At 38.8% G+C, this 21814-nt stretch overlaps 1 protein-coding gene across 1 annotated transcript; it reads left to right on the forward strand.

Annotated features, from left to right (window-relative positions):
* The first annotated feature begins 3075 nt into the window (after positions 1–3075).
* LOC144707321 (receptor-like protein 9a) lies at positions 3076–7061 on the forward strand. Its single transcript, XM_078580418.1, has 3 exons — positions 3076–3540; positions 4927–5073; positions 5248–7061. Exons 1-3 carry the CDS (start codon positions 3174–3176, stop codon positions 6792–6794), a joined length of 2061 nt encoding a protein of 686 aa, XP_078436544.1. The 5' UTR covers positions 3076–3173; the 3' UTR covers positions 6795–7061.
* Positions 7062–21814: the final 14753 nt, after the last annotated feature.

The following is a 21814-nucleotide window of genomic DNA, read 5'->3' on the forward strand; positions in this document are numbered from 1 at the left end:
GAAAGTAAATTTAACACAATGGTGCAATTAGTCCATCAAATGCACTAGCCATTAATAGTACAATAAGTATGAACATAATGATGCCAAAATAGCCTTAAAGTATGTATGATTTCATGCATCACATTAGATTGATCAACAACACCCCCTCCCACTTAAAAAGAGTAAGTCTGTTAGTGCCATCCCATGTAAAGTAACACAACTGATGCGTCAGAATTTTCTAGAAAAACACATCACATCATTTTATCACCGGATTGCTAGTAAAAATATTTTTATTATCATTCAAAGTTAAAAATGAATACAATAGTGCTAAAAGATGTAGTGAATTGAATACCACTCAACTTATATGTCGCATGTGTTGTAATGTAATTAAATGACAACAAATAATAAATAAATTTTAAATTCATTTACAAATTTTCAAATATATTCTATGGCTCAATAATTTTGCTTCTATATGATGGACATTCGACAAACTTGGAATAACTCCTTAAAAATGAAAAATGTAATAGCTCATAAAAAATCCATTTCTTCATTTCATGTGTAATATTTCTAAATAATGGATTTAAATTATATATAAATTTAGCTCAATTAGTTTATGCATTAATAATCTAAACATGCACAAAAATGATAGCAAATATCTCTTAAGAATTAAAGATGATTTATTACATGAAAATGAAAGTTGTAAAGTATAATGTGCTTAAAACATTATTTCATTGTTGATGTACCTTGCATACATTTGAAACAAAAATATAAAATATAAATATTATAGATGATTTAATAAAAAATCAATAAAATTTATCTTAATGCAAGGATGAAGATAGCAGATTATAGGTTATATCTAACCAAAACTCAATCTTAATGATAAATATCTCACAAAGCATACACCAAAACTCATTGGATGAAATAAACTTGACTTAGTAGTTCTATTCATGAGAAAATGCACTTGTTCTGTCAAATACATATCATACATTGATTATAAGTCCATGATATCCATTTACGATGATAATTATAATAAATTCAGCATCAAATACTATCTTTTAGCTGTATACCACCTAAAATGCATGATTGTCAGGTATCATAGTAAATCTTGAGTAGGGAACTGAAAACTAAATTCTTAAAAAAAATTTATATGAATTTTTAAATTGAGATGATATTAATATTGTTATCATAGTAAATCTTGAATATTAATATAGTTTCTATGAGATTCCAGGTTGTAAAATCTCTAGTCTTCGTCATTGCCAGAAACACCCCGGGGTGGTGCGACTTAAATGTTGGATGCATGCCAACTTGTGAGTGCCTTTACGACATCTGCCAAATTTCAATTTAGCTGTCTACTTGGCTTGTTAATTTAATAATATGCCTAAAATAGGGTAATTTTAGTGTTTAAACCCTGTTAAAATTATCTGCTTTTTGGACTTCAAACCTAACAATTTGTTTGACCTAGCATTGGCACATTTTTTCATTTTAGTCCCATGCCAAGTCTAAAAGGCTAATAGAAACATTGCAAGCCTAGAAAAAGATAAGGAGAAATGATGAAGGTGTGATAGGAGCCCAATTATTCCCATAAAACAAAAAATGAATCCCTTGGATTTTATCGGTCTTGTTAACCCTATTATGCATTCACATCTTTACTGTAGTACATAAAGTACCCTAGGCGTCCAAGAAATATCGTATCCTTCCCTCATATGTTTATCATTCAAAATATATTATCCCTTTATTTTAAGTCTGTGAAATATTCTCCTCTTTCAACTCATCATCACATGCTATACATTGGAATCCTTGGTTGGAAGTGAAGTTTGGATGACAGATCATACATGGAGTTTGTCGGGTTCTATGGCCTTTGGATGAAACACAAGGGACTCTTGTCATGGAATACTGATAATGGAGTAAAAAATATATCTACAAAATGTTTGAACGAATGACCAGGGCATAGTTTGTATCAGTGATTTCTTAGATCCTCGACTGAGGCATGTTGAGTTGCTCAAATGGACTGCCTCTAGATGCATCCATGTGATCCCTGGCACATAGAATCTCCTCCTTCACCTAGATGAGCCCCTTGCATGCTTCATCATCATCGTTATGTCGTCCCAATCGCATCAAGAGTGGAGAGGAGCCAAAAGGGGAAGATATAGCGGAAGGGACCTCAATAATTAAACCTTGGGTTCACTTCCCCTATTTATACTGCGTATATTTTTCATAAAATTCCCAAACTTTAAGTATATCTTTTGACATTCAAAAGACCATTTAAATGTGATCCTCTTGGCTCATGTACATATCTAGTTAATGCCTATACTGGCATGATAAAATCTATTGGACTTCTAAATTAATTAATCATATCATCATAGTAATTAATTAATGTGTGATAGATTTAACCCAAGTGACAGGTTGAGTCTTAAGCCCCTAAGGTGCCAAGCTAAACCTCATGCTATACAAGATTAAAAATGAATGTATTAACTCATTCATGGAACCTGTCTGTCATGGGTTACCATTCACATTTAGTCCCTCCCCTACTTGACGCTCCTATGAAAACTTAAATAATGGTCAATTCTCAAGCCCTAATCGAACATCAAAGTGAGTACTATTATGTTCAGAAATCATCAAAGAACTCTTATCTGATATTCCACTTGTAGCCACATATATTTCCATGAGAGCTCTATCCAACAGGCAAAATAAGGACTACCTATGGCAATGAAGAAACATCCAACGCGGTACTTGGTGAAGAAATACATCAAAACAATTTCCTTTTGTCAATTAAACTCTCTCTGACCCCTCTCTACTTAATCACGCTCTCTCGGTCTTAGATGTCCAACCGGATATATATATATATATACCGTACATTTGGATGTGCTTTTATAGAGTGCGAACATTTAGGACAAAAGAACAGGAGCTGGCGTGGAGGCCGCCGCCGCGGGGGGACCTGAGAGTTTCATCGTGAGCCGGGTCAGCACAAATTTGACCGGATCGACGCGTATTCATCAAAGAGGATAAGGTATAAACGGTAGAGGTCAAAGCAGGCAAAATCGTAATGAGGCATCAGGGAAGTTTCCAGAGACGCTATGAGACTTATAAATACGGAGAAAACGCAGCAGATCGATACCAAAGCGGGACGCGGGTACCCGTCAGATTTCGTGTCAAAAAGAAAGAGAGGCGGATTGAGATTGAAATAAGTTATTGCCATGGAATGGTGGCGATCGCGAGGTCATCTCTTGCAGCTACTTGCGGTGGCTATTTGCTGTTGCACCGCGGCCAAGGGCTGTCAGGAGAAGGAGCGAAGTGCAGTCCTTCGACTTAGAGAGGAGCTGTACAAACCCGGCAAGGTGAACTCCTCGGAGTGGCCTTCGTGGGTTGGAACGGACTGCTGTCAATGGGACGGCATTTCTTGCGGCCAAGATTCTCCGCGACGCGTCATTGGCGTTTCTTTGTCCAACAGGAGAACTCGGAAGGAAGGATGGATCGTCGATGGTTCTATCTTTCCTGCACTAGAAAAACTGCAGTTACTCGAGCTGAGTGGCAATCAAATTATTGGATGGTCCCAGGCAGAAGGTGAAATCTCTCTCTCTCTCTCGTTCTCACTCTCTTTCTCTTTTTCTCTCTTGTCCTCTCTTTCTCTCTCGTTCTCGCTCTTTCTCTGTTGCTCTCTCTCTCTCTCTCTCTCTCTCGTCTCTCTCTGTCTCTCTTTATCTCTGTCGCTCTCGCTCTCTCTCTCGGTGTCTCTCTCTGTCTCTCTCTCTCGTGTCTCTCTGTCTCTCTTTTTCCCTGTCGTTCTCTCTCTCTCTCTCGTTGTCTCTCTCTGTCTCTCTTTCCCTCTTCCTCTCTCGTTCTCGTTCTTGTTCTCTCTCTATCATTTTTCTTTCTCCCTCCTCTCTCTCTATCATTTTTCTTTCTCTTCCTCTCTCTGTCTCTCGATCATTTCTCTTTCTCCCTCCTCTCTCTCTATCATTTTTCTTTCTCTTCCTCTCTCTCTCTCGATCATTTCTCTTTCTCCTCCTCTCTCTCTCTCTCGATCATTTCTCTTTTTCTCCCCCTCTCTATCATTTATCTGTCTCCCTCTCTCTCTATCATTTATCTGTCTCCCTTTCTCACTCTATCATTCCTCTTTCTCCCCCTCTCTCTATCATTTCTCTGTCTCCCTCTCTCTCTATCGTTTATCTGCCTCCCTTTCTCTCTCTATCATTTCTCTTTCTCCCGCTCTCTCTATCATTTTTTCTCTCTCGCCCCACTCTCAATCATTTCTCTTTCTCCCCCCCCCTTATCATTTCTCTTTCTCCCCCCCCCTCTCTACCATTTCTCTTTCTCCCTCCCTCTATCTATGATTTCCCTTTCTCCCCCCTCTCTCTATCATTTCTTTTTCTCCCCTCCCCCTCTCTCTATCATTTCTCTTTCTCACTCCCTCTCTCTATGATTTCTCTTTCTCCCCCCATCGCTCTATGGTTTCTCTTTCTCTCCCCCTCTCTCTATCATTTCTTTTTCTCCCCTCCTTTCTCTATCATTTTTCTTTCTCCACCCCTTCTCTCTATGATTTCTCTTTCTCCCCCCCCCCTCTCTATCATTTCTCTTTCTCCCCCCTCGCTCTATGGCTTCTCTCTCTCCCCCCCTCTCTCTATCATTTCTTTTTCTCCCCTCCCTCTCTCTCTATCATTTCTCTTTTTCACCCCCTCTCTCTTTGATTTCTCTTTCTTCCCCCCCCCCCCGCTCTCTCTATTATTTCTTTCTCCCCTCCCTCTCTCTCTATCATTTCTCTTTCTCCCCATCTCTCTATCATTTCTCTTTCTCCACCCCTTCTCTCTCTATGATTTCTCTTGCTCCCCCCCTCTCTATCATTTCTCTTTCTCCCCCTATCTCTCTATCATTTCTCTTTCTCCCCCCCTCTCTCTATCATTTCTCTTCCTCTCTCTAATGTCTAATCGTCTGCCCTCAATCTATGGCCAGGAATGACAAGCCTCCGAGATCTCCGAAGGGTTAACCTGGGAGAAAACAAAATGTCTAATGACGGCGTCTCGTGGATTTCTCGGCTTCCCTTGCTGGCAGAGGTTGATCTTTCTTACAATGAAATCAGCAGCTTCTCAGCGGTCAAAGGTTTGCCCTTACGTATTCAATGACTTCCATTTTCAAGTAGGTCATCAAAACGCAAAATATTCCCTTTGTGTCCCTTAGTGCTTCGATTCATACTCTCTTGCTTTCATACCTTATTTTCATCGAAATAGACCACCAACATTCTGACAAGTGTACACTTCCTGTCTCATTGCTCAGGTCTTTGCGGGTCGAAGACCTTGACTGCAATGCGACTGAATGCGAACAAGATTGCTGGCATCATAGATCCCTGCATCGTCGCCATGCCGAAGCTCGAAGAGCTCAATCTGGGAAATAACCTCCTCAGCGGCGAGATCCCTTCCTTCTCAAAAGTCACGTCCATCAAACTCATCTTGCTGTCCGGCAACAGACTCTCCGGGACGTTCTTCTTCTCCTCGCTTGCAGCCCTTCGGAACCTCACCGGAGTCTCTCTGTCCTTTAACCCAGATCTCGAGGTAGAGACAGAGAGGCCTGCCTGGACGCCATCGTTCCAGCTTGCAGGGTTAGACATGGCGGGCTGCGTAGTGAACCGTCGCAGCGGCTATGTCCTACCAAGTTTCCTCTCTTCCCAAAAGAACCTTGAGGTGCTGGACCTGCGGAGAACCTCGATCAAGGGAAATCTGCCGTCCTGGATCTTTGACAACGTGGGCGGAACTCTTCTTCTCGGAGGGAACAGGTTAACCGGGCGTTTCCCTCGTCTCTCCGCCGGCCCAGAACGAAGAGTCTCCCTCATCGATCTCTCCGAGAACAGCATCTCCGGTCCTCTACCGGATAACATGCGGTCTCTTCTTCCTAATCTCTATCAATTGAATATCTCCCGCAACGCCATCAAAGGAAACCTCGACTCCTTCGCGCAACCGAGCTATCTAGGCGTGCTCGACGCGTCTTACAACGAGATTGAAGGAGAGATCCCCGCGGGGCTCGCTGCCAACGGCTCTCGGATCAGCCATCTAAACTTGGGAAACAACAAGCTTAGAGGAAGCATGCTACCTCGGGGGTCTTCCATGATGAATCTCAGATATTTGATCCTCGAGAACAATCTCTTTACCGGGGGCATCTCGACCGACTTATCGAACAGCCCTGGACTTATTATTCTGAATATCCGGAGGAATCAGCTGACAGGCCCACTTCCAACTCAGTTCTTTAACTTGCCGGAGTTAGCTGTCGTGTTACTCGGCGGCAACAAGCTCCACGGCGGGATCCCCTCGAGTTTCTGCTCCATGAAGGGGCTTCGAATTTTAGACCTGTCGGGGAACTTTTTCTCCGGTTACGTGCCCAAATGCCTGAACGAGGTCCCTTCTTGGAGAATAGCGTCTAAGGCGTTGCTTGACCGGAGCTTTTACTTCCTGGAGAGGGTGGCGATAGAGTTCAGAACGAAGGGGAAGCTCGCCGTTTTCGAAGGCGACGATCTGTCGTCTTTCACTGGCGTTGACTTGTCTAGGAATCAGATAGGAGGCGTTGTGCCAGACCAGTTGGGCGATTTGGCGGCTCTCAAGTCTTTGAACATCTCCCATAACCAAATTGGCGGAGTAGTGCCTGCTTCTTTCCAGGGGCTGGGAAGCATCGAAAGTCTGGATCTCTCTCACAACAAAATAACTGGAAAGATACCTCCTCAGATGGCTCGTCTCCGTCAGCTTACGGTCTTTTGCATCGCCTTTAACAAGATCGTTGGTGATATTCCTCCTCAAAGTCGGGTGGCCAGCGTCCTCGGTCGTGGGTGTTTCTAGACGATGCCTCAGTATTTCAGTTTTCAATTGGATGTCTGCGTTGGGAAACAATCTTGACCATTGACAGTTTGACTAGCAGTTAAGGTTTGAAAATGCATGCTAGAAAGTTGCAATCGTTCCAGTATTTTCAGAAGTTTATATTCCAAGTCTTTAGGATTTATTTAAAAGGTTTCTTTGTAAATTTGCTCTGAAAAGGTGTAAATGTTTTCACTATAAACGTGTGTAATATGCTTGGTGAATAAATATGAAGTTATGCCCTCTCCAGTACTCTCTCGTCTCTCTTGTTCCCTGGGTGGAAAACAATGAGAGAGCCTTGTTTGTTCCGACAAGGGTAACAGTGTTCTTCCCTCTCGTATATTCGATTTGTGTACCATTCTGCCGCCATCTACTGACAATAAAGTCATGGATAATAGGGAGAAATAAATAATTTCATACCAGACGACGTTGACTTTAGTTGAAATGAGATTCACTTGGTTCGTTGTGCGGTTCACTTAGTTACACGAGATTCGCGATTAGCCGATTAGGCACATCGTCAGACCCAAAGTAATATTACGTATCGGTGAGATTAGAAATGGACTTCTAGTTGATAAGATGCAACCTACCACAAAGTAAAAGGGTTTTCAGGGAAAAGCCTGAGAAGAACGGGTATGACGGAGTTTGGGGATGCTAAAGATACATCTGTCGAGGATCTTGAAGAGGCCCAATCACCTATTGGTGGTGATATGAAGAGGCACAAGGGCAGATGAAGAGGCATAAGGGCCTATGAGAAGGCCCAAGGCTTTCCACATTCCAGACCTTTCATATTCCCTAAATGTGTAACACTGGCCCTCTATATATAGAGGGCAAACCTGTTCACAACTTATACTGGTGTTTTCTCTATTCCATTCTCTCCCAGTTTCTTCTACAACTTCTCTGTGATTTTCATATAACAGTCATCTTCTCCACTCCTTTTCTTCTTCACTCCCTTCTCTTATCAGGCGATATTCTTGTGTCTCTTGATGTACGTATAAACTTCGTCAACTGATGTATGACATTTATTCACATTCGAATTACACACATTTCTTCCACAATCATATCCACCAAACTTTGTTGCTAACAATTTGTTGTAGAAATATAAATAAGAGATCATATTATTGCAAGAGAGGACCGTCGACAGCTAAAAGAAGTGGACAGTTAGTGTAACAGCTGATTCGGCAAGCCCAACATGATTCATGGGTTGATTTACTTGGGGATAATAAGATTGCGGCAAAGGATTATACCCCATGGCACCCAAATAAAGTGATGGGCTTGACACTTCTGGTTTACTTTGTTTTGATTTTTCAATTTGTGCCCGCACCATACAAAAATGAATGAGGGGTTTTGCTATGAAACCTGAGAGAAATGGGTATGGAGGAGTCTGGTTGGATTATAAAATACCGTCGTCGTTCCATAATGTCCATGTCTGCCATTTGCGCCTACCTCGGAAATTCAAAATAGACATGCTTCTTCCATTCCCCTTTATAAATGAAGGGCTTCTAAGGGAGGCATGGAAGCAAGAAAAAAGAGAGACAGCGTCGGAGGAGAAAGTGAGATTGATGGCGGCTGCATTCACGACACTATTACAGAGGAGAAATCGAGGCCACATCAGCAACATCATCGACCGATAGGATTTTAAATAACTATAGACTAGTAAGAATCGAACACATCTATGTTCGTTATGAGAATAGATGGTTAGGATTAAATATAAAAAATATAGATGGCTAGAAATAAATATAGATAGGATAAAACTAGTGGATATGATTAAATCTAGACAGGTCAACATAACTGTTAGATAATCTAACGGTTACGATTAAATCTTGATGGGTAGTAATATATATCGATTTGTAACTACCTATAACTAGCAGTTAATACTAATCCATGATGTATAAATAAAAACTAGTCTGTTATTAATCAGATTAAGGAAAATAACAACAATCTTCATTTCTATTTCCTGTTCATGTTGCCTCTCCCTTTCATCTACCTCCATTCTCATTCACCTTCTTCTTCATCTACTTCTACTTCTTCTGAGAGGCTTTTACATGGTATCAGAGCCATATATCGAAAGGCATTTGGGATATCTGAAGGCTCACACCGTGATCTTCATCATGAACACTCCTAAGTTTGGAGCTTTGACGGCCGCTGGGAAAGTCTCGACATTTGTTCCCATTGGCAGAACAATGTCCATCAAGCTGACCAATGACAACTACCAAGCATGGAAGAGTTCCATTTTTCCAATTCTAAATGGGTATGATTTAATTGAGTATAGTGAAGGATTATCCCCACCAATCTCTGTTGTAGATTCAGAAGGAAAAGTTATAGACAATTCGATGACCAAGGCATGGTAGAAGCTAGATCAACAAGTTCTCATATTTCTTCACTCAACACTGTCAGAATCCATTATTTCATGCATCAGCAAAGAAAAATCCTCCAGAGAAGCATGGGAGAAACTTGAGCATACCTTCTCAAGTCGCAGTCAATCAAAAATCTTGGAACTACATCGATCATTTCATACCATGAAGAAAGGTACTATGACAACTGATGAATACATAGCTTATTTCAGATCCTTAGTTGAATTGCTTGAAATTGCAAATCAAGTGATCAGTCACCCTACTATGATTTCTACATTCTTGAGAGGTTTGGGTAAATAATACTTACAGTTTGTGGTTAGCATAAATGTTAACATCAATAACATGAAACTTGATGACATAATTATGAATCTGAAGGTGCATGATGCATATTTGGCATATCAGCAAGAGAACATTGGTGATTTTTTTTGTCCCTCAGCCAACCACACTCAAACTCGAAATGTACAAGCTTATACCCAGCAACACAGAGATGGATACTACAACTGAAGTTATAGTCAAAATTGCAGAACAGGAAGAGGCAGGAGCAATAGATTTCAACCACGTTATCAAATTTGCTTCTAGTTTTGACACCAAGCAAGAGAATGTAGTAAGTTACACTACAGACATGATTCAAAATGGAAAAATACAGATCGACAGATACAGGTATAGTTTCATCTTCACAAAAATTCAGAGCATACATTGCAAATGAAGATAGTTTATCTGCATATGAAGCATGGTATCCTGATAGTGGAGCTACATACCATGTCAATTCAGACAAAAACATGCTACACCAACCCACCAGCTATATTTGAAATGATCAACTCCAAATAGGTGATGGCTCAAGTTTGAACATCTCATCTATTGGTTCTTCTAAGATTGTTACACATGACAAAAATATATACTTAAAAGATGTGCTTTATGTCCCTAAAATAACTAAAAATTTATTGTAATTAGAAAATTAACCCTGGAGAATGATGTATACGTTGAATTTCATTCCTCATACCGTCTTGTGGAGGACAAGCAAACAAACCAAAATTTCCATTTTGTATCAATTAAGAATGGACTTTACTTCCTCGACTATTCAAGTTCAACAATACCTCAAGCTTATCTTGGGGAGAAAGCTTCATCAGATATTTGTCATGCTCCACTTGGACATCCTAATTTTGGGATTTTGCAACTTATAATAAATATATTTGGGCTTCCGGCTTCTCATCGTAGAAAACATTATATGTGTGAATCTTGTTGTGTTAGTAAATCTCACAAGCTTCCTTTTATTTTTACCAATCATTCTTCACAATCTCATTCTGGTTTATGGGGACCATCACCTGCGCAATCTCATTCTGGTTTTCTCTATTATGTTGTTTCTATTAATGACTTTAGTAAATTCACATCTTTATATCCACTGAAACAAAATCTGATGTTTTTCTACTTTTGTGGAATTTCAGAAACGAGTAGAAAACCAATTTTCTCACAAAATTAAATATTTTCAATCATATGGGGTGGTGACTTTCAAGCTCTTCATCCACTGTCCAAACAAAATGGTATTGTTCATAGAATTTCTTGTCCACATACCCCTGAACAAAATGGTACTGCTGAAAGAAAACATAGACATCTTGTGGAATCAGCTTTAACATTGATTCATCAAGCTAGTATGCCAAGAAAATTTTGGAATGAAGCTGTATCAACAATGACTTTTCTTATAAATAGAATGGCTACTCCTGTTTTAAAACATGTCTCCTTTTGAATTGCTTTTTAAAATTCCTCCTAATTGTTCTTGGTTAACAACATTTGGATGTATCTATTTTCCATATTTAAGATCATGCTCGAAACATAAATTAGATGACAAATCAGAGAATTGTGTGTTCATGGGCTACAGTGATTATCATGTTGGATACCGATGTCTGTCTCTTCACACAAGTAAGTTCTTACATCTGGTCATGTTATTTTTATGAAAATATATTTCCTTTCTCAAATTTCCATAATAATACATCAATGCTAGGTATTTTTTGGAACTAGTCTGCATGAAAAATTCTTTCACATTCCCTTTCAGTTTTCAGTTTCATCTCTGACAACAATTTCTCTGCATCATTCTCCTTCTGCTCATACAGCTAGTTTAAACTCTTCTCCTAATTCATATTCTTCTACTAGTAATAACTTACATTGTTTGAGTCCCTTAACCTCTGATATTTCTGTAGATTCAAAGCAACTAACTTTTGATACAGATTTGTCTTCTACTTTGGATAGAACACCAGAACCTGGTATTAAATTTAATTAAAATCATTATCTGATGTCAATCTTACAAATGACAAAGGCGCTTTGACATCCTCATCTGCTGTTAAGTTTTCTCAATCTACTCTATCGCCCATGAAAAATTATTACTATTAAACATTTTATCCCCATTTTTTTTAATGCTGCTGTAATTTTTTCCTTAGAACCTACTTCTTTCTCTATAGCTTCTAAAAACAAAAAACTGGATGCTAGCACTGGAATCTGAAAATAAACACTTCTTGGAATTGATACTTGGTCTTTAAATCCTAAGAATGCAAATTTACATATTATAGGTTGCAAATGGGTCTATAAACATAAATACAATTCTTCTGGAGATATTGATCCTTATAAACCTCACCTAGTAGCTAAAGGATATAGTTAACAAGAAGGTTTTGATTTTTTTTCAAATGTACTACCATTCGATTACTTTTGTCCATTGCTGTTACTAATCATTGGAAAATTAATCAATTAAATGTATCTAATGCCTTTTTACATGGTGATCCTTCAAAAACTCTCTATATGGAACAACCTGCAGGATTTAAAGATTCTCTATGTCCAAATCATATGTCAGCTTAAGAAATTAATTTATGGTTTGAAATAAGTACTGAGAGCCTGGTTTACTAAATGGACACCTTTTCTTTTTACACTTTTGGATTTCAAGGATCAAAAACTGATACTTCTTCATTTTATAAATCTGACTCACTTACACCGTTTTTCATTCTTATTTATGTAGATGCTATTTTAATTATCTGTCCTGAACACTTTACTATTAATAAACTTCTTACAGATCTTGAAACTCGTTTTGCAGTTAACTATCTTGGTCCGACACATTTCTTTCTTGGTATTGAGCTTATAAAATGTAATCATGGATTTCTTCTTTCACAATCCAAATATATTTATTCTATTTTCAAATGAGCTAATCTTGACAATAGCAAAGCATTGCCTACTTCTATCCCTTAAGTCAATCCTCTATTTCATCCACTTCTTCTGAATTATTAGATGATTCTCTTATGGGAAATTAGTCAGAAATCTGCAATATCTCACCTTAATTTGCCCTGATATAGCTTTTGTTGTTCACAAAGCATGTCAGAAAATGCATAAACCAACTGCTGATGACTGGAGAACTTTAAAACATTTACTTCATCATCTTATAGGAAGCATCACACATGGTCTTATTTTTTATTCAGATTGTACTTTATCTCTACATGCATATAGTGATGCAGATTGGGCAGGTAATCAAATTGATAAAAGATCTACTTGTGGTATCTTAGTATTTCTGGGTGAAATTTTGACTTCTTGGAGCTCGAAAAAACAATCCAAGATGGCTAGATCTAGTATTGAGGCCGAATATAAAGCTTTGGCAAATGTGGCATCTGAAGTCAACTGGATTAATTCTCTTCTCGCAGAATTCCAAATCATAACATCATCTATGCCTACACTGTGGTGTTGACAACGTTAGAGCTACCTATTTGGCCAAGAATCCCGTATTCATGCATGTATGAAGCATATCGAGATTAATTTTCATTTTGTACAAGAACAAGTTGCTGACGAGCTTCTTGACATCAAATTCATCACAAGCCACAGAAAACTAGCTGATGCTTTGAGCAAGACACACTCTAAACCAAGATTCTGGGAGCTACAATCCAAGCTCAATTTTCTCTCCGTCACCAATGAGCTTGCATGGCGGGGGGGATCAAATATAGATATAAGAAAAATAGAGGGTTAGGATTAAATATAAGAAAATATATATGTCTAGAATTAAATACAGATAAGATAAAACTAGTGGATAGGACGAAATCTAGATAGGTCAACATAACCGTTAGATAATATAAAGATTACGATTAATAACAGATTATATCTTGATTTGTAACTACTTATAACTAGAAGTTAATACTAATCCATGATGTATAAATACAAACCAATCTGTTATTAATCAGATTAAGGAAGATAGCAACGATCTTCATTTCTATTTCCTGTTCATATCGCCTCTCCTTGTCATCTACCTCCATTCTCATTCTCCTTTTTCGTCTACTTTTACTTCTTCTGAGAGGCTTTTACAAGTATCAGCCGCCGAAGTGCAAGGAGTCTGGGCCAGCAACCTGCACCATGAATTCCCACTGATCATGCAGGTTTTGAGGGAGTCTTGCTTTTTTGCCGTGGAGACGGAGTTCCTGGGCTTCATCCACCACACCTTCTTCTCGGGCCACTCGCGAGCGGTACCAAGACGTCCAGCGCAATGTGAACAACATGAAGATCATCCAGCGTGGGCTCTCCTTCTTCGACGTGCATGACCGGCAACGCACTAGGGAGATCAACTTCACCAATGTTGAGAAATCGATACACAGTCTTGAAGACAAAGTAGAGAGAAAATGATATTTAGAAAACAAAGTGTGTATTATCTCCTTGATCCATACAGCCTTTTATAGAGACGGATGTTCCTCAAGTATGAAATATAGTTAATTAAGTTTAAATGAAGTCTGGTCGCAGTGGAATGATGGTGCATCATGAATTGGTGAGTCCCAATGCTTCTACTTGATTGCAGGTGGCGGAAATATGGTCTAGGATGTCGATTGGACCTTCTTTGTCAGGTACTGCTGACACATACTCTTGACAACCGACTTTGATCTCTCCTCCCCATCAGTTCTGCGATGGGAGGCTTCGATAGAGCTGCTAAAGTAGAGTGCATTAGACTTTGGGAGGATGAGAAAGGAAGGCGTCGACTCCATAGTATTCTCAAGGCTTCTGCCAGGGAGCAAGCAGTGAATCAGGAGGCCCAAACCTCTGAGGGTGACGTTCCATGTACTCTACGATGTCGCGTACCTGCTCAAGCTCTTGACGAGGGTGCCACTGTGGCAGTCGCTCCAAGGGCCCGGCTGGCCGGGGTGGTGCTTGGGTAGGGTTGTCTGGCAATAAAAAAATCAACAAAACATTTTAGAAATAAATGACAAAGTTACCTAAAGATATTACAAAATACATCTAAACATATGCATGCAGAATGGTTGAATTAATAATAACTCAAAATTTCCTAAAAGGATAAACAATAATTTCAGTAAGAATCAGAAAATTGGTTTTTGTTTTTCAGCGGTCTCAACCACACGTTTTGAGTCCATTAAACTGTAAATTGTGGCAGGGGGATGAAGCACTTTAAAAATGCAGTGGAGTTTCTATTTGAACCAAATATTGGGGGTTTCTTCATTCCACGTAATCAGCTTTATCCAAATTAGTATCCGTCTTTCAAAAGACATACTCCTGTTATACAAAGGTTGTAATATTTTACTTTCTTCTTAAATTATAACTTGAAAGGTTAATAAATTTTTGATTCCGAGTTGGTCTCGATGGTCTGAACAACCCAGATTCCATTCAATCATTCACATTTACCTAGCAACTTCTCTCAGAATCTCCCAAGCTATTTTTCTGTCGCAGTGAAGAAAAACATGGTCATCTAATCAATGCATGGATACAATAGAGAGATGATAAGTCTTGCAAGAGAGATGAACATAAATCATATCAAAATCAATGAAACCAAATACCATAATAAATGGTAACACATAATCAAAGAGATGCTTTGTCATGGCCTAAACTAGATTCTTTGATTATAAAAACATGACTTTATGAATGATTAACTAACATTTTTCCTTATTGATTCATTTATCATTGCATCATCGGCCTTCTTTAGTTCATCTAGTTTTTACTAAGTATAAATTGATGCTGAAGTCCATAATAAGGAAATATATTATTGGTGAAGAATATGTTATGAAATTTATCCCGAAAAAGCTGGAGTCCATATTATGAGACAGAAGTGAAGGCCTAAATCACATCCTATTAAGAATTATTCACACGCAAGTTGTTTTTGAGCCTCACATCATCCAGATCAAAAATTTTGGAGGAGTTAACTTTCCATTTATTAAAATTTATCTCATGAAGTTTAGATACTTATTTGCATTAGAAGGATCATACATGCATGCTATTGAGCACAAAATGATAATTCTACTTTGGAGAGTGTTGTTCTGAATTTTTGGAATGTTTGGTATTTCTATGGAAATTTCTAACATTTAGTGAAAAAAAATTACTCTAACACATATGAATTAATTTAAAACATATAAATCATCTTTGTTTTATCTTAAATATTTTTATGGATATAAAATATTTTTATGATTTAATGCCAATGCGCCACATCTCACTATCCAATCCATTTGGGTTACCCATTAATTGGTTCAACCATTCATTGGTGGCATCAAAAAATGAAAAAAAGTATGATAATGCTCCAATCCTAAAGCTAGTTTTCTAAGTTTTTAAATAGATATGAACACGTGGCAGAATGACAAATTCCCTAAATGTTAAATTAATAATAAGTGAGATAGTACACATCACTACATGGTGAATAATAAGTCAATAAATCTGAGTACAAGGCACTTTGGTGCTTATGTTTCTAAAATAACTGGACATGTGCCAGCACAAGATTCATGGTCTTCTGAAGAATGGAAATTTGGTCAGAACCTTGAAATAATCCAAGGTTTTTTTGACACTCTGGCAATCAAACACATGGATCTGAGGAGGATAGATAATAAATCAACCATTTATAGTCTTCTTGATTCAAAGCCTAATATCTGAAAAGCTAAGAGTTTTGGGCTAAAATTTGTAGAGCAGATTATCTTACTCTTTTCTACCTATCCATATGCTTGGATCTATACATAAATCAATGTATCTGCTTAAAAATTATTATTGAACAACTCCTACATTAGTAACCAAAAAGAAACATGTGATTTCAATGTCCATTGAGTTTTCACTGTGTTCATTTGCTTATTGAAGGCAAACAACATAGAGGTGGTGTCTTTCATCTAGAAGGAGTTAAGCATAGGATCCTGGGGCCAAAGAAGCATCCGGGGTAAATTATTTGCCTTTATATTGACATCTAGTTCTCAACACCCATCTTGTTCAAGTCACTCTTTTTTTCCTACCACAATCCCTTTTCAATCACATCATCCACGCCTGCTCAATTCTATTACACCAGTATTCATCCATCCACACAGCCATAATATACCCAATCCATTTTATATGATGATACATATCCACTTAATCACATTCTTATCCCTTTTTCAATCATATATTTTACCTTATCAATATCCCTACTCGATCATCATCATTACTGTAAATATATTAAATTCAGAATCGTTGATCCGTGTGATGACAATAATTAGCTTTTATCTATTTTTAGGTTGCAGACCAAGATCATAAATAATTTTTTTGTATAAACTCATTGAGATTAAGAAAAACCGATGGCCTTAAACTGATATCATCGGGTATCACTTTAGATCATAGAATTACTTTCAGGAGTAACCATATCATAAGTTGAAATTTAGGTGGTTAACCTAATTGCTTATCATAAGGGCTCTGAGAATACCATATCATAAGGGCTATGAAAATACACATTTATAACATAAAAAGAATTGAACTCTAATAAATCCCTCTCCAATAACCCAGAATTGACTAGAGAAAATTAAAATTTTGACAAGTGATGCTGAGAAAAAAATTAATTCATGGTAAATTATTTAAGCAAAAATAACATCAGTTCATTTATATTTGATCATATCATATGTTATGCTTTTAATTTTTTTTGAATGTTAATTTGGACATCCATTTTCCCACAGTTTCATTGTTTTGCTTTTCTTATAATTTATGTCCCTTTGGATTTTTCAAATTAATTTTTTATATATATTGCAAATCATCATATTTAAATAGTATATCTCATATCTTTACGCAGTTTATTGTATATATATATATATTGATTAAAATTATATTGACACAATAGTACATATTAAATAATTCATTTTAAAAAATCTCAAAAATATTTGTTTAATGAAAAATAACTAAAAAACTTTATGCCTGCCCTTTTATGTCATCTTAAATTGCAAATCTTTATGAATGTCCCTAGAATATTATTTAATATCGGTAAATTTATAATTATATTCCATTCATAAAAATATGCTAACAAAAAAATAATTTAAAATTAAATAACTAAATAATAAAGCCTCATTTTCGTTGGATTTTAGTTTTGTATCGTGGAAAGGCAACCTCAGCTATTTCTCACCCCTGAGGATTTAGTTACTTTGGGCTCAAGGAGTACTAAAAAGGTGCTAATAACAATGGGACTCCTGCAGGTAATAAAACTCTTAGAAAATGAAGCCCATTTCTTTGAAATCCAACTCTAGTAATGCATACGAAAATAGAAAATGAGAGAGCCAAAGTAATGAGAAATGATTTGTCACTGTGAAGCTATAGGGTATCATACCCTGAAGATTACAAAAAAATGAAAAATTTAAAGTGACCAAGATGTGAGGAAAAAACCTCTTTTTAACATTTACTCTATAACCACCTATATGTTTGTTTACCAGATTCAGCACAAAATCATGAATAAGCTCCACCAAAGAGGCCAGAGGCAAATCCGAAGGACCAACACTATTCAAAGGAACCCGTCCCGCCATGAATAGTCATGTTTGACTGGGCTTACACACATTTGGTCACTTGCGCTGTTCCCCCCAGCTTATCCTATCCCTGAAGTTTCCAAGGCTTCACACAAAATCGAGGGGGAGATTGTGGTTGATAAAATTACATAAGTATATTATTTAAGGAAATATGTGTATCAAATAAGTATATTTTTTGAGACTGGAGGATTATAGCACTCGATTCAGTAATATTGTGTAGTACTTGAATGGTAATCGGAGCCTAAAGTGTCAAAGGTGATGGGGGACCATCCGGACGATGCCAAGACGGGATGAGTCCAACCACATCGGGCTGCTCGCGCCGATGCTACCGTCCGGGGTTCAAGTACTCCGCGTAAGTTACATTTCATTTCGCACCTTATTTTGTTTGCTTGTATTTTCGTTTTATGAACTTTACGGATCGGGCCAGTGTTTGGGCCTTGTAACCGTTGAATAGAGGACGAACCACGTCTCGCGACGGTTCCTCCTCTATCCTCCCTATATAAGGGGATAGCATACCCCAAGTGAGACAGGCTTTTGATGAATTGAAATTTGTGTCTTCTTTCCTTCTTAGTGCTTCGAGAGATTAGATAGGAGTTAGAGAGTAGTGGGAACGTGGCTGCCTTCGCCCGCCTCACATCGAGATCACTCCATGAGCCGTCGCCGACAACGACCTCGTCGAGATCACTCCGAGATCGCTTCAACGCCGCAAGGACGACCAGCCCCTTCCGGGCAGTCGTCTTCTTGAAGCTTCTTTCAAGATTTGTCATTGCCACCCTCCTCGTTGAGATCACTCCGAGGGCGTGCTGACGCAATCAACGTCGACGTCATCTGTCTCCCACATCGAGAATACTCCATGGAGGAAATTGCCGCGCCCGCGACTCCAAGCGCCCAAGACCGCGCGCACGCGCACGCCCGTGCCTGCGGCCGCATGCCGGTACGCCCAAGCCTGCGCGCCCCACGCACACGCCACCGCGTGCCCAAGCCCTGTATTCAAGTGCCTCCGGTCCTCCATCACGCACCCCGGCCTCCATCACGTCGCTGCGCCCCTGTCTCTCCATCTTCGATGCCTTGCCATCTTTGGTGCCTCGCCGTCGTCTTGATCTGACCATACCGGATTATGTTTCCGTGGACTTCCGCCAATCAGGTATCTTCTCATTCCCCCCCTCCATTGCACTTCGGTATCATTACTTGGTGTAGTGTAGTCTTCCCCTATCGATTCCTCTGCCTAGGACGAAGACGATAATTGTTATATGATAGCCACTTGTCGAGAGTAAGGCTTTCATTGTGGTAAAGGACTACTCGTTGATTCTTAGACTTGGAACAACTCAGGGCCGTCAAACGCTCCTTACACCATAGACATTTTAATTGGTCTTAAGGGTCATTGGGAGTCTAACTTGATCAACCTCTCTCTTAGTGGAATTCATTGACCGTTCACCCTAGTACGTAGACGTCTCTTATTTCTCATTGGGGTTTTCTATCATCATCCATTTCACCTAAAAGAATTCTTGAAAGAAATTCATTACTTGTACTGTGTTGTAATACGAACCGTCAATCCCGGTGTTGTCATATTACATCAAAAATCACACATAGGCTGAACATATTTTTTCTCTGCCTCCATTGCCCTCCCATAGACATTGGCAGATCTGATCGAACAAATCCCTTCACCTCCACAGTTTTCTTTTACTTCATACGTCCTCATCTTACACACTTCTCATGGAAGCCATTTTAGATTCCACCTAATTATCAGAACCAAAGAGCATCATAAAGGCACAAGATGAAGTTGTTGATAGATCAGTTCATACCTTTACACTAACCTAGATGTCTAAGAACCACAAATAAAGCTTAAACGTGTTCCAAGATTAGATTATAAACTTCAGAATCCAATCTCACTCCATGAAATAGTTTCTAGTATTTCATGGATTACCTTCAAAAAATGTGTAAGGGCACATAGATGGCTTCACCACTCTCTATAATAAGAAGCCCTTTGACAAAATCTGATAAGAGACTTTAAAATAAAGAGTGTTTTGATTTACCATCGGTGATAGAGTGGAAGAGTAGTTTATGGTAATAGTGAAGTAACTTAACAATTGGAGCCAAATGGAAGTGGAACTTCAGAAGGATGAGTACTTCATGGGAAACATAGATACATTACATAAAAGTGATTTGTAAAATTCTACATTAATTATCTGAGACATTCTATGAGTCATTAGAGGGGATCAGAAACATTAAGTGTCTTATCAAAAGTTAGTCTAAATGTTCTATGATAGTTGAGTTCACATAGGCAGGTATGTGTTAGATGTATCTGGTGGAGGGAAATTCTTGATGAAGCAAGTGGAAAAATATCCAGATCTTATCAAGACAATGTCAGAGAGTAGCCATTACAAAATGAACTTGTCACATGGAGGGAGATACTACAAATAAGTGAGGATTACTTGATGCAAATGCATTTAGACTGTAAAGTGATCTTACACCAGGCTTTTAAGTATCCTAGACTGAAAATCTTATTATAGGTAGATGATGCATCAGAAATAGCTCTGAAATGATAACTATATTGAATGCCTATTGTGACTTTTTTTACTTTCCTGATCATATCACTGTAACTTCCTAGAGATGGAAATTCAAGGTCTTGGATATTATAGGGGTGGTCCATCAATAATTGTTGACTAGGTCACCAGGGAGTTTCTACTTACCCTAGCTCTCCTTACGCAACTGCTTTTCCACCTTTGTCTTCTAATATCATAGAGGTGATAAACACTAAATGCATCATGAAATCATGCATCTTCTAATGCCAATTTTAGATCATTTTAAATATATTATCCTCATTTTTACATGAAATTTCAGTCTCATACATTAGACGAAGCAATTGGTAAAAATGACATTTTTTAATATAATATGTAGCATATTTTACCAACCCACTAATTCTTATTGAAAATGTGCTTAAAATATTTAATGGTTTTTATCCTCTACCCTTGATGTTAGCCCAACTACTGGCTCACTATGTGCACAGATACGACCCATAGAGGCCAACAGCAAGCTGATGCCAGACGCCGTCGAGGACGTCGTCTAGGCGGTATCGAGACAATGCTCTGATACCAAAATGATGAGAACGTTGTCAGAGACCTCATCTGGACGGGTATGAAAATGACGCTCTGATACCAAAATGATGTCAAACGTCGTCAAAGGCGTTGTCCGATGGGTAATTCCCTAACGAGGATGTAACTATGTGATGACGTGAATCCTACGCGGATGTACGTGCAGGCCCCAACTCGTGGGGAAATTTGCCAAGCTTTGAGGTCTGAGTGGGTGGCCGATGATGGTGACCATGACCTTCTGACCCTCCTCGGATCGATGACAATGACTATGGCATTGAATGGAAGACCTTCCATTGGTGCTTGCACGTAACGGACAGGCTCGACCCGTACCAAAGAATTCACTTAATTCGTAATTTTCTCGATAAATTCTCTCACCTAACTATCCCAAGAATAGTGGACTGCAGCCAGAAATATATTGTAGAAAGTAATATAACTGGTGAGCAAAGGGGAATGATGTACATCTTCAGTGGCAGCATTCGTCGTCGAAGAATCCATTGGTGCACGATGATGGTGCGGGAAGATGAGCAGAGGAGGTGTACTAGGAGGTGGGCACTGTGTAGCTTGTCAGGAAACCGTGGTGCAGCGTGGGAGCGATAAGCGGAGAGGGGGCGAGGAAGCAAGAGGTGGTGGTGCCCTCCCAGCTTGAGCCTTGTCGAAGCAGACAGTGACTCTCAACTTAGGCAATAGTTTCACCACTTAAGGTGGCACATTGTGACAGTAGACGCAGACGACCGGTTGTGTCAATGGAGGCAGCAACGGTGGACACAACATCAATGATTGAGCGCGGCACGGTCAGTGCAGCAGCTGCAACCAAA

The sequence above is a fragment of the Wolffia australiana genome, chromosome 1 (assembly GCF_029677425.1).
Source record: "Wolffia australiana isolate 7733 chromosome 1, ASM2967742v1".
NCBI classification, from domain to species: domain Eukaryota; kingdom Viridiplantae; phylum Streptophyta; class Magnoliopsida; order Alismatales; family Araceae; genus Wolffia; species Wolffia australiana.

Bases quoted from the DNA above. Each gene is read 5' to 3' on its own strand.
- LOC144707321 (XM_078580418.1), top strand. From the start codon at position 3,174: ATGGAATGGTGGCGATCGCGAGGTCATCTCTTGCAGCTACTTGCGGTG. The intron at 3,541-4,926 runs GTGAAATCTCTC...ATCTATGGCCAG, and splicing joins TGGATGGTCCCAGGCAGAAG to GAATGACAAGCCTCCGAGAT. The intron at 5,074-5,247 runs GTTTGCCCTTAC...CTCATTGCTCAG, and splicing joins CAGCTTCTCAGCGGTCAAAG to GTCTTTGCGGGTCGAAGACC.